Source organism: Brienomyrus brachyistius, chromosome 10, assembly GCF_023856365.1.
Source record: "Brienomyrus brachyistius isolate T26 chromosome 10, BBRACH_0.4, whole genome shotgun sequence".
NCBI lineage: Eukaryota > Metazoa > Chordata > Actinopteri > Osteoglossiformes > Mormyridae > Brienomyrus > Brienomyrus brachyistius.
This window is the reverse complement of record NC_064542.1, coordinates 25765225-25782041: the sequence shown is the minus strand read 5'-3', so window position 1 is coordinate 25782041 and position 16817 is coordinate 25765225. Positions and strand designations below refer to the sequence as shown.

At 46.8% G+C, this 16817-nt stretch overlaps 1 protein-coding gene across 2 annotated transcripts; it reads right to left on the bottom strand.

Moving 5' to 3' along the window:
* Window positions 1–995: 995 nt before the first annotated feature.
* LOC125751204 (transmembrane protein 151A) lies at window positions 996–16792 on the bottom strand. 2 transcript variants are annotated; one of them, XM_049029843.1, is made up of 2 exons: window positions 15952–16792; window positions 996–3290 (listed from the first exon to the last, which is right to left on the bottom strand). In XM_049029843.1, the coding sequence occupies exons 1-2, from the start codon at window positions 15994–15996 to the stop codon at window positions 1650–1652; spliced, it is 1686 nt and encodes a 561-aa protein (XP_048885800.1). In that variant the 5' UTR covers window positions 15997–16792; the 3' UTR covers window positions 996–1649. The 2 variants fall into 2 exon arrangements, with proteins under 2 accessions (XP_048885800.1, XP_048885801.1); XM_049029844.1 differs by having other exon boundaries at window positions 996–3287.
* Between the last annotated feature and the right edge of the window lie 25 nt (window positions 16793–16817).

Sequence of the window (16817 nt, the reverse complement as noted above, 5' to 3'; positions counted from 1 at the left end):
TACAATCAGTCCATTACCCTGATGGAATGTGTCACCAGGTCCGTGCGACGGTGTAGTCAGGGAGACAACAGCGCCCTGGCATTGCAGTTCATGTGGTCTGAGCTTTAAGAGAGTTAGGCGACATTAGCAAGCACAGTGGAATTGGACGAAATGTCTATGAGGCGTAGATGGTGAGATAAGCACAAGATGATTCGACAGAGGAGTGCAAAAGCTAAATGCTCGTCGAGAAAGGACATCTTGAAGGAAGCGAAGCTGCAAAGTCACTGATAATCTTCCATCATCTGCTCCTTGTTCTCTCCTGGGTCCGCTGTCAGAACTGATTCACATGCTGGGGCCATTTCCTCTTTCTGTTTTACTTTACCAGCTGAAAAATAGACAGCCAGACAAATCGCAGGACAGTTCTGCCCTCCCCCCCCCCCCACCTACCCACCCCCACTTCTCACGTATCAAATCAATTCCTGCAATGCTAGATCTTCAGCTCAGCAGTGAATCAGCAGTGAATTGAAGGCGTGAGGACATCTGGCCCCTGTCATCCAGGAGTCCCACAACGAGAGCACACTCTGCTGTCTTTGCGCAGATGACAGTCCTGTTTACATAGACAAGCACAGACGTCAATTAAAACCTTAATTTCAAAAGTGCTGGTCACCTGCGTGTGTAGTCATTTGGATTTGAAGGCAATTTTTAATGGTGCCCAGTGTAGGAACAGAGGTTTCCAATGTATCCAGTGCAAGGACTTTTAATTTGTCCATCATTGCATCATTGCGACCACACCCAGTCTGTATAAGAGACCACTCACAAACTCCACTATCGCCCCAACACCCTTTTGCTGAATGTTGATTGGTTACTATTGAGGGGTGCTGGTAGTGTGACTATTGATCCAATCAGCAATTGGGCACAAATTCACAGGTGAAGCATTGAAAGACAAATCAGTAGAACATTCTAGTCTATAGTATATAACTATAGTTTATTATTATTATTATTATTATTATTTTTGGCTGAAGCAATAAATGACTTTGCATTAATTGCTTGAAGTTGCTGCTGCAGATGTTTTTTGTGAAGATTATATCAACCAGAAAATAATGAAGGTGTTGTAATAAATTCCAGAGAAACTGTGTCCTGGTTACCAGATTTGTTATGTTGTTTTTCGTTCACTGCTAAGGTTGTGGGGTTAGACCCTGTGAGCTCATAGAGGAGCCGAATGAAGATCTGAGGTCTCTTTGCAGATACACCTGCATCCACAGTACAGCTGAGTGACATGATCCAGTATCTGTCACAGACGTTTGCTGTGTGATGAGTTCCCCCCCCCAAATTAAAGGGAACAGTACATTCCTCTAGAGCTTACTCTCCATCCGTACTTAGAAGCTGGTATTTGTTACCGCCAACGTCTGTTTTCTGGTCGAGCCCAGCAGACACGGGATGCACATGCATGTTGGTGCACGGCTTCCCTGCCTTCTACTTACATTCTTTCGTATAAAAGGTAGAATGAGCCTCTTGTGAACCCTTCATCCACCTCAAGGTTTCCCCTGCCCTTCCATGACGGCCATTTCTGCCGTTCCTACATGCGTTTCTCTCAGGTGCCCTGTGGTCTTCGTTCTGATTGACACCTTCTACATCTCTGCTCAGAGGTTTCCCTCCACCGGCTTCCTGTCTCATATCTCCCCACTGTGGCAGCTCTCTTCTCCATGGACAATGAGCACTGGGAATAAAAACGCGTCCTGATAGGCCGGTGGCCGGCCTCTTTCCCCTTCCGTTACCTCTTCTTCACATTCTCCTTCCTGTTCCGCCTCCTGCTCTCCCACCTCCTCTTCTTCCTCATCCCCTACTCTCTCTAGAACCCCCCTGCTCTCCTCATCTTGCCGGGACCCGAGACCCAAAAATCCACCGCCCTCGTCTACCCTGCCCACGCCGCCCCCTCCCACGCTGTGGGAATGGAAGAGGCAGGTGGGTCGGGAATTCTGCAGCCGCCCCAGTGAGAACCCGCTCCGGCTCAGCACCAGCCGGCCCCCTGCGACCCCAGGGCCGCTTCCATTAGCCCTCACTCCCACAACCGGCCCGCCCACGAGCACGTTTGTACCCACGTTGACGTTGCCCCTGATCCGAGATGGGAGTGAGGTGCTGCTGGAGGACCGCCGGCAGCGGGGACAGTTCTGGAGAAGGTAGCCTGAGTGAAAGGCTCCGGAGGTGGCTGTGCTGGCCGGAGGAGGGGGGTTGTTACTGGAGGTGTGATCCATGAGCATGGCCTCAGAATAGCTTGGCGCCATCTGCTGGTTGCAGCGGATGTGCCACTCCAGCTCGGTCATGTCCACAGTGTTGACCCGTGAGATGGCACGGTAACTGGAGCTAGGTGCCGCTCCCCCGCCCCGGCCACTCTCCCCCTGCTCCCCACCTTCACGGGCGTCGTCACCGTCGCCGAACAGCTTCTCCACGTGGTAATGGACGTAGGCTGTCCGGTACTCGGCCACTACGCGGAGAGGCCAGGAGAGCAGCAGGGCGGATGCCAGCCAGAACACGTGGTGCCGGGCGAACCAGGGCAGGCGGGCCGGATCCGGAAAGGCCAGCAGGTGCTCCCGGAAGTCCACGTTCTTTAAGTGCATGCCCTCGCGGGCCTCCATGTAGTCGTCCAGACCCTCGTTCTCGCCGAAGAAGCGGGCACGCTGGGTCAGGTAGGCGGCCTCGGCACGGGCGCTGGAGAAGCTGAAGCATTTGGTGAAGCGCAGCCGCACGGCCGGATGCTCCAGGAGATCCAGCAGCTGGCGGGACACGTCCTTCACCCCGTGCCGGCTGTAGTCGAACTCGGAGCTGGCGGCGTGCGTGTTGACGCGCTCGTGGTAGACCTGCGTGGTGGTGTAGGCGTCGCCGTTGCGGTAGCGGGTCACCTGCCGCGTGCGTCGCACGTAGTGGTAGCTGATGGCCTTCCACCAGATGCAGGGCGTGGCCTGCTGGAGGCGCTGCACGCGCTCGTACACCTCGCTGACCTCGGCCTGCGCCAGCGCCGCTATCTTGGAGTAGCACTGCCAGCACTCCACCAGGTAGACCACGTAGAGCATGGCGAGGAAGGCGAGCGGGATGTAGACGTAGCCGCTGGAGCAGGGGCTGTCGTGGTGCACCGGGCCCAGCTGGCCGTACTGGACGCTGCCGTTGGAGTCGTCGGACGCCATGATGGGCACGCGGCACAGGGCGCACCAGCCCAGCGTGCCGAAGCAGCCGAACATGAGCAGCGTCAGGAGCAAGCACTTCCACTGAGACTCCCGGCACAGGGAGCCGCTCAGGGACTGATTCAGGGGGCGCTGCTGTGGGGGAGGAGGGGGGCGTCGGGGGGTGCAAGGCCATGGAGGAGGAGAAAGTGAAATGGGTTTGCAAAGAGGCGTACCGGTAATGAGGGAAGGGCGGTGGGGAAATGGAAGGAGGAGCGATAATCAGGTTACGGTGCGCGGGGGGGGGGGGGGGGGGGGCACGGGGGGGGGGGTGAGAGAATTGTGGGGGGGGTGGAGGAGAGAATTGGGAAGACAAAAAAAGACTGAAGTTAGTGATTGACTTTGTCTCCTGCATTGTTTCTCTCTAAAACAGCAGTTCATCCATAAACAGTGAGGCACGGGACACCTCTTTAGCAGTATCTGTACATGTACAATACATGGATTCACCTGGTATTAAACCGGTAAAAACTGGTAAAAGAGATTAATGACACATTTGTATTTGCAGAGGAATTGTTGCTTGGCTCTAACTCAATTGAAGGAACAATATTATAAACTATTCTGATTGGCCTATTACCTCAAAATGAATCCACTTCAAATGGTAAACGGGGCAGCGTTCAGCTCCGCGTGTAAGGGCTCACTGGGAAGGCTGCCAGCTGAAATCCTGCGGTCGGCAGGGTTTCACCTTAGAGCCCTTGAGCGAGACCCTTAACCCCTAACTGCTCCAGGAACTGACCCTGCCTCCGCTGCTGCACTCCGCTTTGGGTAGAAGCATCTACTAAATACAGGGCCATGACAATTTCTGCACATCTGTAACACTTATTTGTATCTGATCTCCAAAACAAATGTGTAGACAACCTGTAGCCACTCAATCGACTAATGATCCGAATCTAAATGATACCTAGTCACTGCACTGTAGGTATGTAGGAGTTTGGTAAAGCCGCATAAAGGTTTTATTTCCCAATGAGGAACAAAGATGTGAAGTAATTAACTGATCATAGTTGTTACATGTGAAATATTTAAAAGGCTATTTTAACTTTTAACAAAAGCAACCAAAACGTCAGCAGCCACCGAACGACATTGCCGCTTACAAAACTGCAGTCCATGATATAGGGAATAGCCCCGGGGTACAGTAAGGCACGCAGCATCCCAGAGAAACACTCTGCACACTGTTAACTCAGCACGACTCATTGAAGCTCAGCAGAATGACAGGGTGCGGGGGGGCACGGAGACCTTGAGCAGTGGCTAAACATGGTACTGTAGCCATCTGGCCTAGACGGATACAGGCAGTGGCCAGTGAAGCGGAACGCCGCGCATGCTGTGATGTGCACATGGAGGCCGTAGATGGAGCCCAGCGGGAACGAGGCTCGTGCTGAGTCAGCGGTACCGGGCGCTGGGCGGACGCGCGCATTTGTGTCCCGCTGAGCACTCGGGAAGAAGCAGATGACAGTGCAGCCCGTACAGACAGACAGGAAGCGGCGTGACGTCTCCTGGCACAGATATAGCGGCGGTGTGGTCATGGTGGCTTGTCCAGGAGACAACAGCACCCTGGGGCTGCAGCTCACATGGTCGGAGTGTCCAGAGGATTGTGCAACATTAGCAAGCAAGACAAAACGTTCATGAGGCATAGATGGTGAGATAAGCAGAAGATGACTGGACAGCAGAATGCAAAAGTTAGATGTTTGTCGAGAAAGGACAGCTATAAGGAAGGGAAGCCGCAAAGTCACTGATAATCTTCTGTCACAGCTATAGTCAAGAGGTCGCGTGATGAGGGGTAAATAGCAGGGGGATTAACCTGAACCCTGTGGGGAAATCGGCTCCTTTTCACATCCGCCATCTTGGTCTCCATGTGAGATAGAGTGAGCCGAGTGGAAAGCTGGGCTGAGCTAGCATTCCATGCCCTGAGAGCAGCTGGAGCTCAAGGGCCCCGGCTGAACTCTGCAAAATACGATTACTCTACAAAAGCACAACGTCGGGAAGAGTCACTGTTTACCTTCAATTTGTCTTTCTTAAGTTCACAGGCACATATTAAGAATTTTTGCTTTTCTATCCTTCAGCCCAAAGGCAGATTTAAGCGTCTCTTTTTTGCCAGGTTAGGAGTTCCGGTAAGCAACACCCATTTTACAAGAAAAAACAAGCCACACGGATATTAAAGGTAACTTTAGACATTCGACCACAAAATCAGAGACCTAAGTCTCATTCAGTGAGCATTTGAGTAATCTGCAGACGCTTGTATAATATTGTTATGATGTTGCAATGCAACGGCAAGGCAAAAAATCACCCAGGAGCATGACGTCGCGAGCTGGGCGGGATCCAGTTTTGCAATCATGGAATTCTTAAATAACTGGCGACAATCCATACTGGCAAAGTTTTCCGAGGCCGACCATATGCCCTGCTCCCAGTCTCAGAAGCAAGCATGACATACTGGGCGTGACCACGAGGTATGAAACGGCTCAGCCCGCACGCTGGTAAAACCTCTGAGAGGTGTGATTGTCCCACCTCCCTCAGTGGCACCTCCGGTCACGCACCACCTCCAGTATATTCCTGCCTGTACTCCCAGCTGACTGTCAGACCACATGCAGGGTCCAACAGACGCCAGACGGGTAGCTGAGGGCCCACAGACGTGGGGGGGGGGGGACATGTCTGTAGGGCTGTAGCACAGAAGCTCTGTCAGCTTTCACTGCTGTTCCTGCTTTTGATCCATGAGTAGTTAAGGTTAGCAGCACTCCCGCTAAGTAGTCCCACATAATTCTCTCTCAGGAGGACCTGCTGGGGGTTGAGTGGAAGCTCTGTTGCCGCAGGGTGTGTGGAGTTTGCATGGCTTCTGTATCCTCTAACAAACCATCACATCAAGTCCGGTGAATCAGCATCTGCAAATTGTGCATGATGTCTAACTGTGCATGCGTGTGTGCATGCGCGTGTGCATGCGCGTGTGCTCCGCCACGGACCGGCATCCCATCCAGGGCGTCCCCTGCCCTCTGCACTATGCTGCCTGGGATAGAATCCAAGCTCCGCAGCTCCCTGTACTAGATAAGTGGCAGGAAGATGGATGGATATGTATAATTAAAGCTGCAGCAGCAATATGAACAATAATACACTCCCTTGTTCTGTTATGTCATGCATATATGTTGGCAAAATGACCCTGTTTATGAGGCAGAGGGCAGGGACCCTGGCCAGTGGCAGCGGAGGCCTAATGGTTACGGAAGGGTGCTTGTAATCAAAAGACTGCTGGTTTGAACCTCTGACCAGCAAATTACCACTGTGGTACCTGAGCAAGGTGCTGTGCCCCAGATTGTGAATTAGCTTCTGTGTCATGATGTCACATATGGGTTAAAAGCAGAGGACACGTTCTGTTTTGTGCACTGTGTGCTGTGGTGTGTCAACAATGACAACTAATCAGCCCCCACCCCCAGCTTGAAGCTGTGTCCAGATCAGTCACACCATTACAAGAGGAGCATTTTTCTATCAGGAACAGTCCCAGATTAATCCATAAATCCATAAAAGCTTCTGCTGACATGCATCTCTGCAAGAATAATGGATTATATTCAAACGGCAAACGAGTCGACATAAAACACACTTTCGCAGTGTGGCAGCTGAGAACAGAGTGGCCCGAGGTGGACACGCAGTGCTGCACGCAGTGTAGCAGTTATTAACTGATGTGCCTGGCTGCCAATGGTGTAGGGGAGTTTGGTATTGGGGGGGGCAGAGCTTAATAAAGGCAAAGGTCTATTTATGGGGGAGAAGAATGAAGCCAAATTAAATATTGGGGGGTACACCGCCCCCCACCCCGGTTCCCACACCCCTGCATGTGCCCCCAACACAGATCAGACAGACTGATCCGACAGTCACTCTCTCTTTTTCTTTCTACTAACGACAATCCGAACTCGCATGGTTTCCGCATTCTTTTTTTTATTAATAATCCACCAGTTCGGACCTGATCATTGTGAATCTGGTTGCATTTGTATTGTTGAAAAACCAATGGCGTACAATCATCTGACGACAGAGCGCGGCGTTTTAAAACACTTTTTCTTTTACATGTTTTGTACCAATTAGAGTCCTATAACTTTATGTTAAGGTCAGACCGTCAACGTGGCTGCATATATTTAACCTGGGACCCAGGAGATGTGAATCGGTATAATTCCCATTTAGTAAAGCAGGACAACTTAAAAAGAACTGTCCCTACATGAGATTTTCCTAGTAACAACAGTAATAGCATGGTATTGATATAGCGCCTTTTCGCATTCTGTAGCTTAATCAGCACTGCATTTCAGGTCAGTAACCTGACTAAGCACTGGTGCTGCTGATATGTGACTTATTGCTTAGTGGCTAATTAAATTGGTCCGGGGGGTATTTTTAGCCTATTGAAAAGTAAATCCGAGGGAAAGGCAGCCTCCCACGCCATCGCTGGACTTCCAGGGATTAAATTCACTTAAGGATACCTACTCGAGTTCGTGGCGTGCTGGATTGTGGGTGCTAAGATTACATACCTCTGGCATTTATTTTGATTATTCTTTTGTAGAATGTGTGGCTGGTTTTGTTTTTATGTATCGTATTCTGTGGTGAGCGTTTCCACGGTGATGCTCTTCTGCAGTCATGTGACTTCGTAAATCTACAAGACGTTAACCTCCCAAAACCCGGAATGTATTGCGCTTTGGTGTTAGCCGTTATCCACTCACCACACCGAGGCCAGGTGTTCAGATTGCCGATCCGGAGCTTTATACCTTATTACGCTGCACCTGGTCAGTTACAGAGTTTGCCTCAAATGTGATGTGTTTTCTTATTCCTCTTGTGTATTAAATCATGCCCTGGGTCTCACTCTGTCTGCTAGATGCTGCACAGTCCAGCTTCTTATTAAATTAAGGTCTATTGGCTTGCGTTGTATGGGTTGTCACTATAATAATTACTATATTACGACGTTATAATTACCATCCGGTTTCTGTAATTAATAAGTGTACTAGCTGCAGACTCTTTAATGAGCGGCTTTTGCACATTAATGCCAATACACAGTATTCGTTACTCCACCTTGATTTGCTTCATTGAGGAACCTGAAGCCGCAGGACAATAGGGCTCTAATCTCTCATTCAGCTATTTAATTTAAGTTTTATAAACTATTGAAGACCTTGGGAAGATTAGTGTTTTATTTGCCATAATTCCACTGAATACTATAATTATTTGGAAGGACAAATGTAAAATAACTGTTCTTTGGGCCTCTTATCGGTGCAAAAAGGTCTCCCCAGAGAGAAAAATCCTCCAAAAGGTTAGATTACAGACATTCAATTAACAGTCTAATTAACCTGAACAACAAGGGTCTGTCTGGGTTAGAACTGACACACAGGGAGAAGGTGGTTAAGCAGCTTTTGATTAGTCCCCGCTAATTAATGTACTTATCACAAACTTTCTTTTAATATAATGCATGAAGCCATTACAGATTTGATTAATCTGACACATCGGGAGACCAATTTCTGCAAAAGGAGAGTATACATTTTCCCAGACACCAATTCTTGGTGTATTTAACCCTAATGCCCTTAAAATACACGCAAAAAATGATGGTGACCAAAGAAATGCATGAAACTTTAGAGCTAAAGGGATAGATTAACTTGCTTTTGAGCCTTATCTTGTGGCTTCATCGCTGCTAGTTGTACATCGTTCCCGCAATGCCTGTGGATCACATTTCCCACAAGCAGTTCCCGTCCTGTTGGAGGAAATGCTCTAGGGCAGTGCAGAAGGTGCTTTATTGCATTATGTGGTGTGGTGTGGTGTGGTGTGGTGTGGTACAGCCAGTGAATGGACATCCATTTGCATAGAGCAGTCCGGCCTGCTGGGATTCCATCTCCTAGGCTATAGAGCAGCCCCCCCCTTTGCCGCTGTTAGTACCCGTACACAGGATTAGAGATCAGGGCTCTCTGCAAGGTCTGAATTCAAGCTTGTTCAGCCAGAAGGATAGAGGACAAAGCAGAGGCCAGGAAGAATCACCGATTCCAAGTTGATGTCCAGCAGGGCTTGAACAACTTCCTCAGATGTCTATTTTGGTAGCGAGGTTTTCGATACAGAAACCACAACTGGGGCAGTACAGATGGTGGATGCCATTCATCTCATGGAAGACAGTGGTTCTGACCCCATTTTGGTCAGTGTTCTCTCTGGGCTCAACATGAGGCATCATTCAAATTTTTTTTTAAATGTTTCTATTTTTAAATTGATAGCAGTGCCAGAGACACTATATAGTAATTAAGTTCATTTAACCAAGACATACTACATACAGATAATAAAAAAATCTAGTTAAAATGAAACAGAAAGAATTCTGAATAATAGTAAGTTTATGTATTGGTCCATGTTTTAAAGTTCATCTCTAACTAGGGTGCTTATTAGGATACATCAGATTCAATTTCATGGTCATTATTCAAAGTCAACAATATTCAGGCAACAATGGATGGCTGTTCAATTCTCCTCTAAGCCCGTGGCAAAGTAAAGTGTATGAGAGAGAGAGTTTCTCAGCTCCTCCTCTGAATTTCCTCTGCTTAGGATCTATAACCCAGTTTCAGAGGTTAGATAAGGAGGCAAAGCCAGGTTGACTGGCCTGACAAAAAAACTACAAGAGAATCGTTCAGAGAGAGCAGGGAAAGAGTGTCACACAAGGAATCAGTTACCCTTTAAAGACTGAATTTTATAAATCAAATTGAAATACTTTGTGGAAGACTTTGCATTACTTTGACTTCCTTAACTTTTATAGTTATACCCAATGCGTGACTTGAGGAGGGATGTCGTCCCCAGTGTTAACAAAATTTAACCCCCCCCCAGAAAGTGTGCATCCTTGTGGTTAGCACTAGATAAACCTCCCAGACTTGCTTATTATTCATCCACGCTCCCCCACCTGCAGCAAATTTAGAACCTGCTCCCGTGAGATTTGCGCTGCTGGGATGCAACGCAAAGCGGAAAGAGGGACACACGTTAGTGCGAGTGTTTGCTTACTCCCTGAATGTGTGAAGCGAAAATGGCATCAAAAAGAAGAGAGGAGCTTGGCCTTCTTCTTTATTTTAAATGTTAAATTATTGTAGGTTTTTGTTTCATCGAGTAATTAGATATTTCACGATTATGGTTAACATGCAACAATGTCCTTGGAAAGGTACGTGTTGTACTCCTGTCTGTGTGGTGATTGGTTGTGTGTGGTTAGGGACGTGGCTCCATTGACAATCCCTCCTGTTAAAAATTAAATAGCTTATTGGTTATACCTTCCATTTATTTTTGCACCGAACTTTTATATGAAAGGGACACTTCCTGGAACAAAAGCCAACATATATACAAAATAATGTGGTACACAGGCATGATAGTGAGCCAGCCCAGATTAATGGTCACCATTTTATCAGGATACGATTTCTCTGGGGGTGTGGCAGGAGACCAGAGCATCACACACACACACACACACACACACCTACCTACGACCTTCCATTAATTTCTACGGGAAAAACCCTAATCCGTCACCCTTAACCTTCATCTATTTTTACTTTTTTTTTTATTACCTTCACAGACTTTTCTAAAACTGAGGTTATTGGGGATCTCAAAAATATCCACAAAAGTACGAAAGTTTCAGGATTTTTGGGGACCCCAAAGTGCGGTAAAACCTGAAACTTTCTTACTTTTGTTGATATTTTTCAGATCCCCATTTGAATGACCAAATGTCCCCACAATGTAGTAATTACAAACCCACAATAAGCAATCTGTACAAACTGACCTGGGGTCAGAACTGGACCCCTAATCTTGGAACCGTGGCATTTATACATAGCAAATCATATTACTATATGGCATTATTAACATATCTATTGATTTTTTTAAGCTAGGCATCCATGTTGTCTCCAAAGTGCATATATAATGTGTATATATTTATGGGGGAGGCAGTAACAGGGGGCAGGGCGGGTGAGAGAATGATGTGTCCTAGTGCACTGTTTCAGCTGCACAGTCAGCGCCTCTCTCTCTTCCTCTCCCTCTCTCTCTTCCTCTCCCTCTTCCTCTCCCTCTCTCTCTTCCTCTCCCTCTCCCTCTCTCTCTTCCTCTCCCTCTCTCTCTTCCTCTCCCTCTTCCTTTCCTTCTCTCTCTTCCTCTCCCTCTCTCTCTTCCTTTCCTTCTCTCTCTTCCTCTCCCTCTCTCTCTTCCTTTCCTTCTCTCTCTTCCTCTCCCTCTCTGATCCTGCGACAGGCAGCACAATGCAGGAGGAAAATGCAGCTCGTGTCGTGTACTCCTACTTGAAACAGCTCTCCTCTACCTCTCCTCTTCTCTCTTTCCCTCTCCTCACATCTGCCTCCCCTCTCTCTCTCTTCTCTCGTGACACAAAGACCAATTGCTCTAAAAAAAATAAAAATAAATAACAGAGTAGTCAAGGAGAAAGGGAAAGGACAGACAGCTGGGAGCAAAATCACTGAGACGTTGGCGTACCAAGAAGAAGCGTGTAAAACTTGTTCTTGCCACCAAAGTGGTACCAGTAGAAGGGACTAATATAGTACAGAAGTGTGCATTAGCGTGATCAGCACTGCATTAAAACCTTATATGTGCTTCTGATCCTATTGCCTTTTCCCGCCTCTCCTACTATTGATCAGCCTGTAAGAGGAGCACCGAGGTTAACACAACGATGAATATCAGCACTGGGTAAACGGAAGGTTAGAAAGGAAATGCAGAGAAAGACTCAGAGTATCATGTTTCAGTTTAGATTAGCGTGTGAAAGTTGCAATTCCATGCTGATGCAGGACTGGGGACGAAGGACTCTAAATTAGATGGAAACAAAGTGTTCGAGGTTATTGGGGTTCCATCCAATTCTGTTAGATGTCCTTTAACCTGTTCTGGGACACTGTGAATTTGATGAAAGTACAAGGGGGATTGAGGGAAGAGAAAAATCAGGAGGATTCTATTTGAGAGGGAACAAGGGAGGCAGGACGAACAGCTGAAAGGCAGCAGATTGCACATCCCCAGGGAAGAGTGCCGTAGAAAAAAAATACAGCCCACTCTCGCTCCCCTTTCTGCGTAAATCCTCCTTTACTCAAATCGCAACTTGGGAATAACATGAGAGTCTATATATGGCAGGCCAATTAAACCTGCAAGACGGACGCCTGGAACCCAAATACATTAATTTCGACATTCATCTTCCCATCCCTCAGTAACTCAGATAAAATCTATACCAAAACCATCCATCCATCCATTTTCTATATCCCCTTGTGCTATTCAGGGTCATGGGGGTCTACAGCCTATCCCAGAGACTACAGGCGTAAGACAGGGAATAACCCAGGTTGGGGTACCAACCCATCGCAGGCCATGTACAAACCTATACCAAAATCATGTCAACGAGTAAATATCCTTACAACCTGTAGTGTAGAGAATTGAAGAGCAAATTTCCAAAATTCACTCAGACCGGCAGAATACGTTTCAGAAAATTTATGTGGACATAATGGAAATGTAACACAAGTTCTTCCTTGGATTACATGAGTAACTGAATTTGCATCCCAATCTCATCCCATATGATGAGGAAGTCTGACTTCATCTCAAACACGACAAAAAAGTGAGTGAGTGAGTTTTGGAAATTCGCTCTTCAATTGTGAGAGTGTAGCTTAATCATATTTCACAAGCCAGAACAGCCATCGCTTCCAAAGCCAGCACAGATTTTCCACATAGCAGGGGAAGGGGGTGTCTAGGCCTTTCTTTAAAAGGACAGCTTTCCTTAGTCTGTTGTGCTTTTTCACCTGCAGTGAAAAATAATAATAAAAAAAAAACTACAAAAACGCAAAAGCACAATCCTTTTTTTTTTTTCCAAATGTAGAAATTGCTGACATGCTACAAATGGCGTTTGTGGTTTGCTCTGCACCTCAGCCAGGGTTTTGCTTTTAAAAAAAAGGTGGTTGAGAACTAATTTTACGGAACTTGAATAACATCACTCAGATTCAGCTGCCACTGCTTCACTCACTTCACATCTTATCTCCAATAAACATTAAGCAGAACTCATTGTAAGTGTTGAGTTAGCATGTTGTATTTCAGGCCTATCGGAGCACTGGCTACTTCACTGCTGTGTAAATCATTTCCTTCAGAAGATTATTCTTGATCGGTCTCTGTCTGTTCAAAATCCCTGAGAATCCAAACCTCTGTACAGGCTGTGATCAGCTGTGATATCAGTTTCATCAAGATACTGCCGTACAGCACCGACTCGCTACACTACCTCACAGTAACAATCACATTCCATGTGGTTATGTACAGTAATCCCTTTTTTTTGACCATCTGTGTCTAACAGGATAACTAATCCCAAAGATATTTGGTTTGCATCCTAAAGATGGGTTTAATGCATCTGATAACTGCCTTAGAGACTTACATACAGCTGATTAACTTCAAATTGGAGTAGACTGTATAACATGATGGACCCACATACTGCAAAATCATGGAAATCACTATTGTATGAGTGATAATTTTATTATACTTTCATTCTCTCAATCACTAAGCATTAAGACCAGCTTTGTTCTTTGAATCTCTTTTCAGTCTTTTAAAAATGTTTAGGCATAAATTAAAACAAAAAAAGAACAGTTCGAAACAATCAGACATATCTCAATTTAAAATTTTAGAGATGGTTAGAGGTGAAATGTATTTATTTGCTAACTGACTTGTACATTTTAAAGTTGTTAGTACGTCATAACAGATCTTACTACATTCAGGAAATAACTCCTGTCTTCATTCACCATGATTTTACTGAAGAAACAGGACATACAGCCCATCTACCTTAATACTGATGAAAATTGGTCTTAGGTGAACTTCAGGTCTTTACTATTTTGATGACTTAAATGCTACAGTTTTACTGTTTGAACTGCACATAATATGCTATTCAGCATTACAAAAGAGTAGACTACTTTTTCCACATTTGCTTATACACAAAATTTTGCAAGAAATTCACACCTAGTGTGAGGTGACTAAGTTTTTATCTACATTCACAATTAGATAAATAGGAACTTAAGGTAATATTCAGTACACCGGTATAGTTTGCTATTAAGTATATATACAAGTATAGTCTAAATTATGTTTTAAAAGGTCCATCATCCACCACTGAGAGTATGTGGTGTTTATGCAGCAGATGAGAGTCCTATAACGTCCGCTGTTCTAACGAGTTGAGCTACCTATCGTGACGTGCTATCCAGCCTTTCTGCGCATGTGCAGTTCCACCGTCTCGGGATTAGGGTTAGATTTTAGGGGTAGGGTAAGGGTTTTAGCGTTTTTTTTGGGGGGGGGGTAGAGTTAGGGTTAGGGCTATCGATTAGCACTATGGTAGCCTAACTCCCGCAAACTCTCATTCTAACCAATCAACCAGAACCAGTCATTCTTTTATACTGATGCAAAGAGCAGCTAAGCATGTAGGATGAGAACCCAGCACCGGCTCCTGTGCCATCAGCACGCAACACTAATATTACAAATGTGCAGATATTAATGTCGGAGTTTTCCGTGCATGTAAAACCGCATGCGGCGCCTTAGACTGACCGTAAAAGGGCCTTAACTTTAAGTCCTATTTTGTTATAATTAGTTCTAATCCGCTTGATATTTTAATTGGATTTGAGGATAACAGGCAGCAATTGAACTATAATTAGCAGTTTTATTTCCGGGGTAAACGGTAAGAACTAGGCGGCCCGTGGAAGCTCATGGTCCAGTTTGGCGCAATGAATTTGGATTTTTGTTACAGCGGGCGTCTGCTGTTTGTTTTCTAGAGTCAAACTGGTGTTTATGCATTTACCATAAAGTGGATTTATTGAGTCTTATCATAGACAGTGGTCCTAGTTCTCATTTCGTGTAGCTTTACATCCGAGCCACTCCGCATATGACATATTTCACCAAAGAATATGAGTACCATAAGATATGGAAGGACAGATTCACGGCAAACGGAGCAGTCGGGGTCACAGTATACAGTCTGCACCGCGCCAGCTTCTCTAGCTGCAATGCAGACAGACAACGCACGTGTAGATAAAGACGGAGAGGAGGAACAGAGATATGCGGGAGCATGATAGAGGAATGGAGACGATGGACCTCTAGACTAATGTGATACTTAGTAAAACGTAACTAATTTATGATTAACCGTTTAACTCCTGCCGTACTACCGGTACCAAAACAATCGCCAAACGTGAAACGAGCAGGCCTGCAGTTCTTATTTTATCCCACGTAATCCATCTTTTGAACGTGTTGATATGATTTGAAACGTGACAATTGTCATCCGTTCTTCCCAGAAATGACCAGGTTAAGCTCTCCGATCTTCCCGATGACACGTAGGATCCCCCCCCCACTCCCCCTCTGCCTAAATCCGAGGTGCTCATGCAAACAAATCACGCTTTCCGACTGGGTAAGCAGGGGATCCGTATGATTAAACTCAAAACTAACCATGACAAAACAAACATGAAATTACATATGAACTGGTAAATTCACATGTCACTTAGACTGCATAATAATAGCTGGTTTGTAGCTTATTACTCCCCACCACTGCCTTTGACATCCATGCGTCCTTTATCCAACTTACTATTGCCTGCACCGACAATGACCGAAACAATATCACGCTACAATAAGACGGTGTTAATCGTAATGCTTGTTAAGCTAATAAGTTATAAAGGAACCTCAGACCAATGTCTTATTGTAAATGAATGCATTGAAATACCGAGAACGTAAAAACGTCAGAAAATGGATTAAAACACAAATGCGCAGCCCTGCAAATTTTTTACAAGGTGCATCATTTTAAAACAGCAAACACCAGATAAGTAGGACTCACCTCTTCCCTCCCATTGCCATTCATCGCTGGCGATTCCTCAGCCATGGTCAGTCCCTGAATCCCCCCTCGTCCCCGGACACGTTACACTCCGCTTCGCGGCCCGTCAGCACCGGACAGCGGCCCAAAGCTCGCACAACCTGGCGGCCGCGACGGGACCCCTTGGCCGGATAAGTCACCCCATCTGCATCCGGCTCCGCTCCGGTTCTCCGAGAGCAGCGGCCGCGGCCAGCACGCATTATCCTAAGCGAAATGTGCCTCTCTTTCACCCCCCCTCCCCTCTGCCCATGTCCAGTCCGAAGCCCCCCACGTCTTTCCCACCGCCTCCGATACGAAGGGGAAATCCACTTCGGCTACTGATGGGTGACACTGCGCCTCCAGTACCGCCACAGCTCAGCGCACCTCCTCAGTACAGCGCCAAAGACCAGCGAAGGAGCTGGTGTGATGCCAAGATGCTTGCGGTGCGATCGATACGGATTTTCGGATGGGGGTTTTTCGCTGTCCGGCTCACGTCGCTTGAAGCAGATACAGATAAGAGGAGTCGGCGAGTCACCGGGAGCGTGTCCATTCTGGGGAGGTCCGTCTTTTGTTTAGGGGCTTGTCACCCCCTTCTCTCTTCTACACTCTTCTCTCGCAAGGGTACCCACTGACGTCACCCACCTGGGTACCCACTGACGTCACGTACCTAGGTACCCGCAGACGCGAGCCATCCGCCCCTGCGGGCACTTCGCGGGGCTCTTGGTAAACGGACACAAAAAATCGAATTGGTTCGGCAGCCAGCATTGGATACGTAGCACAACGGGCTCCGCACCGCAGGAGTATTAAATCAACACCGCCTCTTAAAGAAGACGGCACTTTGCAATAAAAAT

Excerpts from the sequence above, each read along its gene's own strand:
- LOC125751204 (XM_049029843.1), bottom strand. The coding sequence starts at position 15,996 with ATGGCTGAGGAATCGCCAGCGATGAATGGCAATGGGAGGGAAGAG. Across the intron at positions 3,291-15,951 it reads ATGGCAATGGGAGGGAAGAG|CAGCGCCCCCTGAATCAGTC; the intron begins GTGAGTCCTACT and ends CCTCCCCCACAG.